Source organism: Balaenoptera acutorostrata, chromosome 6 (assembly GCF_949987535.1).
Source record: "Balaenoptera acutorostrata chromosome 6, mBalAcu1.1, whole genome shotgun sequence".
Lineage (NCBI taxonomy): Eukaryota > Metazoa > Chordata > Mammalia > Artiodactyla > Balaenopteridae > Balaenoptera > Balaenoptera acutorostrata.
The window spans coordinates 111,531,164-111,544,197 of NC_080069.1; the positions used below are offsets into that span (position 1 = coordinate 111,531,164).

The 13,034-nt window shown below is 38.3% G+C and overlaps 1 protein-coding gene across 1 annotated transcript in view; it reads right to left on the bottom strand.

Annotated features, from left to right (window-relative positions):
• The window catches only part of MEGF9 (multiple EGF like domains 9), an 85,574-nt gene that overhangs the window by 31,015 nt on the left and 41,525 nt on the right, over positions 1–13,034 (bottom strand). The window contains exon 2 of the mRNA XM_057548992.1: positions 12,399–12,600. Within this exon, the coding sequence (XP_057404975.1) occupies positions 12,399–12,600 (202 nt within the window). The remainder of the gene's footprint in view (positions 1–12,398; positions 12,601–13,034) is intronic.

Here is a 13,034-nt window from a genome sequence, read left to right on the forward strand (position 1 = left end):
CAAAAATAAACAAATGGGACCTAATGAAACTTAAAAGCTTTTGCACCGCAAAGGAAAACATAAACAAGACGAAAAGACAACCCTCAGAATGGGAGAAAATATCTGCAAATGAAGCAACTGACAAAGGATTAACCTCCAAAATTTACAAGCAGCTCATGCAACTCAATATCAACAAAACAAACAACCCAATCCAAAAATGGGCAGAAGACCTAAAGAAACATTTCTCCAAAGAAGATATACAGATTGCCAACACACACATGAAAGGATGCTCAACATCACTAATCATTAGAGAAATGCAAATCAAAACTACAATGAAGTATCACCTCACAACAGTCAGAATGGCCATCATCAAAAAATCTACAAACAATAAATGCTGGAGAGGGTGTGGAGAAAAGGGAACCCTCTTGCACTGTTGGTGGGAATGTAAATTGATACAGCCACTATGGAGAACAGTATGGAGGTTCCTTAAAACACTAAAAATAGAACTACCATATGACCCAGCAATCCCACTACTGGGCATATACCCTGAGAAAACCATAATTCAAAAAGAGTCATGTACCCCAATGTTCATTGCAGCTCTATTTACAATAGTCAGGACATGGAAGCAACCTGATTGTCCATCAACAGATGAATGGATACAGAAGATGTGGCACATATATACAATGGAATATTACTCAGCCATAAAAAGAAACAAAATTGAGTTATTTGTAGTGAGGTGGATGGACCTAGAGTCTGTCATACAGAGTGGAGTTAGTCAGAAAGAGAAAAACAAATACCGTATGCTAACACATATATATGGAATCTAAAAAAAAAAAAAAGGTTCTGAAGAACCTAGGGGCAGGACAGGAATAAAGACACAGACGTAGAGAATGGACTTGAGGACACAGGGAGGGGGAAAGATAAGCAGGGACAAAGTGAGAGAATGGCATGGACTTACATATACTACCAAATGCAAAATAGATAGCTAGTGGGAAGCAGCCGCATAGCACAGGGAGATCAGCTCGGTGTTTTGTGACCACCTAGAGGGGTGGGATAGGGCGGGTGGGAGGGAGATGCAAGAGGGAGGAGATATGGGGATATATGTATAGCTGATTCACTTTGTTACAAAGCAGAAACTAACACACCATTGTAAAGCAATTATACTCCAATAAAGATGTTAAAAATTAAAATAAAATAAAAAAAGAATCATTTAAGTTAGGGTTCCCTTAGTAAGTTTAGAGTGAAGAGGCCCCACTGTCCTGAGAGAAGGGTTTATCAAGACCTTTTGTGTTGCGGAAGAAGGGAGATTTATAGTTTGTTAGGTAAAAGAGTCTACAAAATGTCCTCAACCAGTACTCTTGGAACTGGCTTATACACTGGGATGTAGCTGCACGTATAAACTGAAGGAGCCAGTTGTTAAATCTCTATAACTTCCGAGCCCCAATTTAGAGTATAATTGAAGGAACTTGGAACCAAGGGAGTGGGTTCATCCTACCTCAAAGAAGCGTTGCTGCCAACGATTCTGGACCAGTAAAAGCATCATCTCAGTAGTGAGCAAGCATCATCTGTCAGGTTGTTCAGGGTCAGGCCTCAACCCCAAAATTCAATATAAGAGTAAGAAACAACAAGATCAGTGAACTGATCAGAATCATGTTCCCCTGATACTCAGCATTAGAGGGGGATTGACTCCTAGAGCTACCGGAAAATTAGTAATTAATTGTTGGGGAATGGATTGGTGCAAAAAGAGGGCACTGGATTTATGCTACTGAGGCATATGAGTGTCAGAGTAATTAATTGTAAAATAAAAGAGGTATGCCTATTTTTGAAGCGCGTTTGCGGAAAGTTTATCAGTTGTATAAGCTTTCAACTTCCCCATATCTATTGTTTGCTACCCCCACAGGCCTCTCTATAAAGACGAATAGTTTTTAAAATGCTTAAAAGGCAAAAGGCCCCTGGATTTATTTTTAGCAACACAGAAAGAACATGAGTATGGGGACATGGCTTGACACTTAGCAGCAAGGCTTATGAGGGAATAAAAATCCCATGGGATACAGTGGGTGGTAGCAACTACTGAAGCATAGGAAAGCAGATTCAATTCCTGCAGCCTGCAACAAAGGAAGAATGGTAAGCATACAGTGAGGGTACGGGCCTAAGAAGGAATCCTGGGACTGAGCACTTCCCTAAATTCAACTTAGAAACACAAACTGCCTTTAGATTTGTGTGTATGTATTAATGCAAAAATCATAAACTTTCTAGAGAATTATGCACGGAAACACTATCATGGGGCAGATCACCATTCTCCTTTCTCTCCGCAGTCTCTCCATTCTCACAGTTTTCATTCTGCCTCTGATCTCCCCCTACTTATATCCACCCAATCTACTACTGCTAGAACACAGTGCTGATCTTTTACCTGCTTAAAATTGCTTTGTGAATAAAATCCAAATCATGTGTCTGGCCCTTAAGGCCCTCTGGGACCTGACCCCAGCAGGACTTGCCAGATTTATCTCCTCTGCCCCACTGCTCTTCCACCTTACATCCTGTGTAAGCACATCTCTGAGATGTTAATCTTGCTGTTTCTATTCTGTAACGTTCTTTTCCACCTTTTGCATTTCTGTATGTCTAAATCCTTTCCTTCCTTCAAACTGAGGTCAAAAGCTATCTCCTCAATGAAATCATCTCTGATTTTTCCAGCTATAAGTGATATCTCCCAGTTTCTTAATCCCCTTAACATTTTATCTTTCTATTTATATATATATATGTATGTATGTATATATGTATGTATATATGTATTTCTTTTCTTTTTTAATTAATTAATTAATTAATTAATTAATTTATTTATTTATTTATTTTTGCCTGTGTTGGGTCTTCGTTTCTGTGCGAGGGCTTTCTCTAGTTGTGGCGAGCGGGGGTCACTCTTCATCGCGATGCGCAGGCCTCTCACTGTCGCGGCCTCTCTTGTTGCGGAGCACAGGCTCCAGACGCACAGGCTCAGTAGTTGTGGCTCACGGGCCTAGTTGCTCCGCGGCATGTGGGATCTTCCCGGACCAGGGCTCAAACCCGTGTCCCCTGCATTGGCAGGCGGATTCTTAACCACTGCGCCACCAGGGAAGCCCTATATATGTATTTCTTAATGATCTTACTAGACCAGAAGCTCCTTTGGTCTTCGCATTGTCTTATTTATTTCCCACAAGGTCTATTAAAGTATCCTGAACATAATCTGTTAAACAAATAAATACCTTGGTACCAAATACTACATTTATATGAACTTGATTATCTGTACTATTAGCATATATATAACTACAGATTTGGGGGAGTTTCTCAAAAGAAGCACAATAAATAATCTTTTAATATTATCAATAATAAAACTTTAACTTTAAAAGATTTCTTTTAAAAATTCCAAACTGACCTAAAACTGGCTTAATAAAATGAAACAAGCAGAGGATTCTGCAATATGGTTTAGGAAAAATTATGCATTTGATCAACAGCAACTACATCAATTCACTGTGACATGTTACGTTAATGTTCACAAAGGTCACCAATAGCTGGGAGGAAAAAGTGTTTTGTTTGTTTTTTTCATTTGACTACAGATGATATCTAGTTAATAATTAGAAGACCAGGAGGGCAGATCATGCTCTGTATTGAAAGGAGGATTAAAGACAGAGTGCACTGAAAAACATACAAAGCTTTCCAAACTGTAATAGACATGCATTATTTACACTTAAACCTCAATGCACTCAGTGCCTTTTCTAAATAAGCCCCTGTCTGGCTATTTATTAACATTCAAATTTTATTCTAATCTGTTTTACCATGAACTTTACATGATTTATTTTCTAAGGTATAAACCATTTGGAACTGTAGAAACATTTATTGAAACAAATGAACCACGATATAGGATAAGGGCTGAGATCAGTTACCTGCTTCTGACCAAGACAGCTACCTTTTAAAATTCTACCTTCAAGGAAAAAAATTACTGAAGTGTACCAAAAAAAAAAAAAAAAAAAAAGGTAATTTAAACTAGAGATTGGTATAATTGCAAGAATAATAACGGAGGTATAGAATAAAGTTATTTTTAAGTAAAATTAAAGCTATAAGGCTTTGTTTTATTTTCCTTAGAATATGGTAGTTTCCTTTCCTAAGAATATGCTAGCTAGTTTATAAGATTTCTTGAGTTTGGCACACAATGCACATGCAGCTGTCTACCAGACACCACTATCTGAATGTCCCATAGAAAATGAACATGTTGAAGCCTAAGATCATAATCATCTCCTTCCAACTTGCTTATCCACCTGTATTCTTTATCTAGTTAATAGAGTATCTCTTCACTCATGTGCCTGTGCCAGAGCCAGAGCCAGAGCGAAACATGGGAGTCATATCTATCTCTCTCTTACTCTATAAATACAATCAACCATCTAGTTCTGTAGATTTTCTGTCTTACGCTGGTTCCCTCCTCTCCAGCACCATTGCCAATGCCAGTGTCAATGCCTTAGATCAGCGTCAATGCCTTTAACTTCTCTTGCTTCGAGAGTTACACGATAGCCTTCTCCCTGGTCCCTCTGCCTGAGCTCACTCTCTCTATCCACCAGACTTCTGATGGAGTAATTGTTCTAACGAGCAAATCCAATGTTACTCCTTACTCAGTATTCTTCAATGGACAAACTAATTTACATGGCATATCAGGCCCTTCGTGGTCTGGCCCTGTTTACTCTTAACCATTCATTCATTCTGTTCATTCATCAAGTATTTACTGAGTCTACTTTGTACCAGGTACTATTCCAGGTATTAGAGATACAACAGTAAACAAACAGACAAAAATCTCATCTTTTCAACCTTTCCTCTCTACCACTGCCAAGTGTTCCCTGCCATCAAGAAATAGTGAGCCACTTGCAGTCTACTAAAAGATGGCTTGTTCTTTCATGCAAACTTCTACTCATCCTTCAAATTTCAATTTAAATGCAACTTCCTCTCTCAAGACCTCCTGAATCTCCTGTGTACTTTATAAATACTCATATTATGTTTGTGTTTCTATCTTTCCATTTCAAGTTCCTTGAGCACAGGAATAATATCTTTTGACATATAGTTGGCAAATGCAATGTCTGTTAAATGAAGTAAGTGAATAAAATGACAAAGGTTTCCTCAAGTTTTAATTGTTTCTAATGATCAAATAACTTTTTCTTGATGTCCCAGAATTACAGGCAAAGTAATAAGTAAGAGTTTACACAAGCAACTGTTACTCCTTATTACACAACAGATGATTTTCAGAGCCCCATATGAATGTTAAGTCTTGGCGATTTTGTCATCTTTCTATTTGACATTTATTTCAGCCTAAGTTTATTTCATGAGTAAAATTTTGCCCTCTGCCCTGGGGCATATTCCCATAATTAAAAATGCAAAGTAGTAAATATTTCAACATACACTATACAGCAGCAACCACAGGTTTTATGGGAAAGGATATTACGCAACGACAGAACTTCGTTATCTCACAGAGACAGTTTTAAATGATGCACCTGGTATACTAACCTACTATGGATACATTAAAAAATCTCAAATCAGTATATGACTGCCTACATATAAGTCAACCCTGACGACATTCTAAGGCTATATTAAGAGAGTCAGGCTCTCACTAGGCATACTGCTTTATTGAGATAAAATGCTATCTGATTTCTCCATTCATTTATTAAACATATGTCCAAATGTGAACCAGGAAAATATCAGAAATGTATTCCAAAAGCAAAAGTGAAAAGATAGATATTGTAGACCAAATCCTTCCCAATTAAACAGGTTGGAACACCACTGTTGATGTGAGGGGTGGCCATCTGTCAGTACATAAAGGAACTTGTGTTTGCACACAAAGACATTGCTCAACCCACATCTTGCTCCTGCAGCCAAATTCTACCCTCACTGGGGCAACTCCCACTGAAATATATGGGCATAAAGAACAGGCAAAAAAAAAAGAACAGGCAAATAAATTTTTAAAAAGCCAGCTATTCATTCATGGACAGTAGATGTATCAGAGAATCTGGATAGAATTGAGTCCACATTTCTACTTTCATTTTTTTTTTTTAAAAAAAAGAGAACAAGAAGGTCATGACAGAAGAGAATTTGCGTATGTGTTAGGAGATCATATTTCTCATCTCATTGTATAAACTTAGGAAATTCTCTTAGATTCACATGTTTTTTTCTCTTCTCATCTCTCTTCCCAAATCATAACCTGTAAGGCACAACTCAGTTCCTACCTCCTCTGGGAATCCTTTCCTAAGTATTCCTGCTTTTTTCCTACTCTAAACTACTCTACTTAGAAATTTAGCATATATTTATAAACTTCCTGTAATGTTCTCAATGTCTACTTGGGATTACTCTTTCCCAAGAAGAGCTATTTATATAGCACCAACTACATAATCAGAAGAAATTCCTATAAAATATCAAGTAGTTGGCACCACAGCATCAAAGTTTCTTACAATACTCAGTCACTTTGCTCAATATCTGAGATTTTGAGAGGGGCTATACCAACACAATGGATAGGAATATATACTATAGATCCAGATTGCATATGTTTCAATTCCAACTCTTATTTACTGGCTATTATATCATAAGTTAGGCAAATTACCTAACTTGCAACTCTTTTCCTGTACAAATGAGAATAATAATAATAGTGCCTTCCTGATATGGTTGCTGTGAGGATTAAATTAATCACTACATTCAAAGGCCTTAGGATAGTGCCTAGCATGTGTTCAATTCATTTTAGCTGTTATTATTCTAAAGCATGAAATGTCCAATTTTAAAAAGCATATATGGGTTTCTTTAAAATGGAAGAAAATAAGCTAAACTTTTTTTTCTTCTACAGTGAGCAATTTCTTCTTTAGCCTACCAACAGAAACAGATATCCCAACCCCTACTCATACCCAAGACTGGGTGACTTAATTCTTCTCTTTTGTGAGTCACCAATTCTATTCCTCATTTAAAAAAAAAAACAGGGGACTTCCCTGTTGGTGCAGTGGTTAAGAATCTGCCTGCCAATGCAGGGGACACGGGTTCAAGCTCTGGTCTAGGAAGATCCCACATGCCGCGGAGTAACTAAGCCTATGTGCCACAACTACTGAGCCTGAGCTCTAGAGCCTGCGAGCCACAACTAGTGAGCCCGCGTGCCACAACTACCGAAGCCCATGCGCCTAGAGCCCATGCTAAGCAACAAAGAGAAGCCACCGCAATGAGAAGCCCTTGCACTGCAATGAAGAGTAGGCCCGCTCGCTGCAACTAGAGAGAAAGCCCGTGTGCAGCAACAAAAACCCAATGCAGCCAAAAATAAAAATAAGTAAATAAATATAATAAATTTTAAAAATTAAAAAAAAATTTAAAAACAGACTCAACTACTGGGGGGTTACTGAGTTGAATCTAGGTGCCAGTTACAATGTAAGTGGGTATACACACACACAATTTAATTCTCACAAAAATTCTTCATGCTACATTTATGAATCCTATTTTACAGATGAAAACACTGAGGCTCAGAGAGGTCAAATATCTTAATCAAGATTGTACAGTTAGTAAGTGGCTAAATCAAGAATGGAATCAAAGTACTAATTTCAGATTCCACCTCCTTTCTGCTACATATCACATTACTTGCCTACAATTTCCTTTTTCCCTTAACTTACCCACATATAATTTATAGCAGAGCAGAACACAGAGGTGTTTCCTCAGAGTTCACCCAAATGTTCTTGCCAAAGTACATAGTCCCACAACTTCCCATTTCTGTTCCTCAAGTCTCATGTCAATTTAACTTCCTTTCTTGTAGTAAGAAATGCAGTGCTTACAATTTTGGAAACACAAAAGACCCCGAATAGCCAAAGCAATCTTGAGAATGAAAAATGGAGCTGGAGGAATCAGGTTCCCAGACTTCAGACTATACTACAAAGCTACAGTAATCAAGACAGTATGGAACTGGCACAAACACAGAAACATAAATCAGTGGAACAGGATAGAAAGCCCAGAGATAAATCCATGCACATATGGTCACCTTATTTTTGATAAAGGAGGCAAGAATACACAATGGAGAAAAGACAGCCTCTTCAATAAGCAGTGCTGGGAAAACTGGACAGCTACATGTAAAAGAATGAAAGTAGAACACTCCCTAACACCATATACAAAAATAAACTCAAAATGGATTAAAGACCTAAAGGTAAGACCAGACACTATCAAACTCTTAGAGGAAAACATAGGCAGAACACTCTATGACATAAATCACAGGAAGATCCTTTTTTACCCACCTCCTAGAGAAATGGAAGTAAAAATAAACAAATGGGACCTAATGAAACTTAAAAGCTCTTGCACAGCAAAGGAAAACATAAACAAGACAAAAAGACAACCCTCAGAATGGGAGAAAATATTTGCAAATGAAGCAACTGACAAAGGATTAACCTCCAAACTTTATAAGCAGCTCATGCAGCTCAATATCAAAAAAACAAACAACCCAATCCAAAAATGGGCAGAAGACCTAAAGAGACATTTCTCCAAAGAAGATATACAGATTGCCAACAAACACATGAAAGGATGCTCAACATCACTAATCATTAGAGAAATGCAAATCAAAGCTACAATGAGGTATCACCTCACACCAGTCAGAATGGCCATCATCAAAAAATCTACAAACAATAAATGCTGGAGAGGGTGTAGAGAAAAGGGGACCCCCTTGCACTGTTGGTGGGAATGTAAATTGATACAGCCACTGTGGAGAACAGTATGGAGGTTCCTTAAAAAACTAGAAATAGAACTAGCATACGACCCAGCAATCCCACTACTGGGCATATACCCTGAGAAAACCATAATTCAAAAAGAGTCATGTACCACAGTGTTCACTGCAGCTCTATTTACAATAGCCAGGACATGGAAGCAACCTAAGTGTCCATCGACAGATGAATGGATAAAGAAGATGTGGCACATATATACAATGGAATATTAGCCATAAAAAGAAACAAAATTGAGCTATTTGTAGTGAGATGGATGGACCTAGAGTCTGTCATACAGAGTGACAGTAAGTCAGAAAGAGAAAAACAAATACCGTATGCTAACACATATATATGGAATCTAAAAAAAAAAAAAAAAAAAAGGTTCTGAAGAACCTAGGGGCAGGACAGGAATAACGCTGACGTAGAGAATGGACTTGAAGACACGGGGAGGCGGAAGGGTAAGGTGGGAGGAAGTGAGGGAGTGGCATTGACATATATACACTACCAAATGTAAAACAGATAGCTAGTGGGAAGCAGCCACATAGCACAGGGAGATCAACTGGGTGCTCTGTGACCACCTAGAGGGATGGGATAGGGCGGGTGGGAGGGAGATGCAAGAGGGAGGAGATATGGGGATATATGTATATGTATAGCTGATTCACTTTGTTATAAAGCAGAAACTAACACACCATTGTAAAGCAATTATACTCCAATAAAGATGTTAAAAACATTTTTTTAATAAAATAAAATAAAAAGTCGAAAAGAAAAAAAAAATGAAATGCAGTGCTTAGAGCTGGATTCTGAGCTCCCACGCCTTCCTTTTAATGACTTTCTTTAAGTACAAGTTTTTAAATGACTTTTGTGATACACTGCTTGCTCTGACAAATTGTCTGACATTTTGAAATAATATTATTTTAAAATTTTAATTAAATATTACTCTGTAGTAACTCATAGAAAAGAATTATGGATTTATCTCAAAATTTTAATATGCCTATCCTTGGGGCCAAAACAATCAAGAAATGAGGCTTCTGTGCTCCAATGAAACTTTATTTACAAAAACAGGCAGTGGACTGGATTTGGTTCATGGATTTGGTTTACAGACCCCTGCCCTAGACCTTCGAATGTCCAGTGCACTTTTCCACTACTTCATAGTTACTACCTATTTTCAGAATGGTGTTTTAGCCTATGTCACTTGATGACATTCACTGTCAGGGAAAAGATAAATAAAAAGTAATTTGTAAAAGACCTATGAAAACAGCAGTATACTACATAAACATTAGTATTACTTTTTTCCCTCTTCTCCAGCTTCTCAAACTCTCTCTCACTCTTCTCATTTCTTTCTCCTCTAATAAGGTAGTTTGGCCTAGAAGTAAACACTTTTTTATCTTTCCAAAAGTACTCAAAGCAAATGTGTTTGCGGAATCTTATTTTAAAAGAAGTAGTGGACAGGGGACTTCCCTGGTGGTCCAGTGGTTAAGAATCCGCCTTCAAATGCAGGGGACGCGGGTTCGATCCCTGGTCGGGGAACTAAGATCCCACATGCCATGGAGCAACTACTGAGCCTGCGTGCCACAACTAGAGAGCCTGCATGCCGCAACTACAGAGCCCACGTGCTCTGGAGCCCACACGCTGCAACTAGAGAGGAGCCCGCACACCACAACGAAGAGCCCGCACGCCACAACAAATATCCCAAGTGCCGCAACTAAGACCCAGCACAGCCAAATAAATAAATAAATAAATATTATAAAAAAAAAAAAAGTAGTGGACATGTCTTTAGATACCAGAATGAACAAACTTATGCAAATCTCACCTTTTAAAATGGTAAGAAATGTGGGCCTTCTGAATATAACTTGTGTCGGCATGTTTTAGGGGAGTAAAGGGAGCAATGGTAAGCAACCGTTATATTCTCAAACTCAAGTAACAAAGTGATTATCAGTTTTCTCATTATAGAAGCTATACAGCATGATGATAAGAACACTGGACTTAGTACTGGAAGACCAAATTTGGAATTCCTTTTCTGCCACTTACTATCTTTGTGATTTAATAACCTACATAAAAGGAGTTGCTATGAGGATTTAGATAGTTAACTATTTAAAAATACCAAGCATCATAAACATCGATTATTGTTGTATTTGAAATTATAAACTTCTTAAGTTCACATCTATATTTTTAATAGAAGTACAATATGATACAGTATTGTACAATATGATTTTTTTGGGGGGGCTGTGCCACGCTGCATGTGGGATCTTAGTTCCCCGACCAGGGATCAAACCCAGGCCCCCTGCAGTGGAAGCACGGAGTGCTAACCACTGGACCATCAGGGAAGTCCCTGTACTATATGATTTATAAAGCATCCAAAATATCTACTGCTAAGTATAAAGAAACTTTTCTGCCAAGGAGCTAAAAATTATTTTAAAATACTCCCTCATCAAAAAAAAAAAAAAATACTCCCTCATCAAGCCAACAATACTCCTCTGAAATTTAAAGAAACCAGAATTAATTGAGTGATGTGTGCTGGGTATTTTACATAGATTCTACTCATTTAACCTTCACAACAACCTTGAGAAGAAACTGAGGTGCAGAGAAGTGAAATAACTTGCTGAAATCACAAAGCTCCTAAGTGGCAGCCGATCTTGGATCCATACCCAGGTTAGATTGATCCTAAAGCTCTGTTCTTTTCATCACATAACACTGCCTCTTCAGCTTTTTCACTTGGGGTCCACAGAAAGCTAAGTACTTCACACAAGGTCAAATGATAATTACTTTCAGTGGAGTAGAAGGCAAATCCTTAGATTACAGGGCACTGTTCTACTAGATTAAGTCACCTACAAATAATTTACTATTTTAAAGGTAATTTCCAGACAATTTCTGCTTAATCTAGTTTTGGTCCCCCAAAATGTATATACTGGTACATAGAGTGAAACCAGTCTTTTTCACACTAATTAAAGAAATTAGGATATTACCAAGTTTAAGCCTTACATGTGCAAAGAAACAGCTTTAGAATTTTGAAAAGAGAAAAGATAAACCAAAGAATAAGTTTCCTGAAACTCTAATGGTATGTTAATAAACATAACAAGGACATTTTCACTGGAAATGCCTGGAAGTTATTGTTTCCAGGAAGCAGACTGCTTTCTCAATACTTTTTTTCCATGAAATTTAGAGAAACTATTACAAGGCAAAATTGGTTACCAAGGTGCTTTTGAAGAACTAAATCAGTAAATTAGAAGCTTTTAAATCTTGACATTAAATATAATTCACAAAATGATAAAAATATGTGAAATATTTTGTAAATCTATGGCCCCTTTATTTAAACCAGTCTGGTCCTTGAGAGCAGAGGCCTTTTTTTTTTTTTTTTAATTTATTTATTTCTATTTATGGCTGTGTTGGGTCTTCGCTTCCGCGCGAGGGCCCTCTCTAGTTGCGGCAAGCGGGGGCCACTCTTCATCGCGATGCGCAGGCCGCTCACTCTCGCGGCCTCTCTTGTTGCAGAGCACAGGCTCCAGACGCGCAGGCTCAGCAGTTGTGGCTCACGGGCCCAGCCGCTCCGCGGCATGTGGGATCCTCCCAGACCAGGGCTCGAACCCGTGTCCCCTGCATTGGCAGGCAGATTCTCAACCACTGCGCCACCAGGGAAGCCCGCAGAGGCCTTTTTGTGTGTGTGATAAAATAAAATTAATTTTACCTTCAACTTCTGCTGCTTACCTGTTGCAGAGTATGCTGAGGGCTCCATGTGGACTACAGTCACATGGCAGACAGAGCCTGGAAGTACGATTCAGGTACAAACCCTCCTTGCAGGTTTCACAGCGAAGACCCTGATAACCTGGCTGACACTCGCACTGTCCTGTGGTCTGGTTGCAGCGATTCACGTCCAGACTTCCGACCACAGAGCAGTTACACACATATCCTGCAAAGAAAAGAGGGAAAGAGATATCAACTAAGGTTTAATGCTTTCCTAATAAAATGAGCTCTATTTTATTTTTCTTAATAAATATTCATGACAACTTTGTAAGGATGGATAAAATTAAGTCTAGTTCAAATTCACTTTCTATCCTATTTAGTTTATTTAAATTGGGAATTATATGCAGTAAAGTACATAAACTAATTATAAAACTAACATTCTCAATTTCTTTTTCAGCACTCTTCATCTTCTAGCCCTCTTACCCTATACTCCAATGTGTGGGTGGGTCCGTATATTACTAGTTTTTCTGGATTAGAAATCTCCAAAGGCAGGGCCTATGCTTATCTACATGGCACTGAGAGCACATGCTGGAAATGACAACACGTTAAATAATAAATAATCCCGCTGTATAGCAGCAAGAGCTCAGACGATTGACTGTG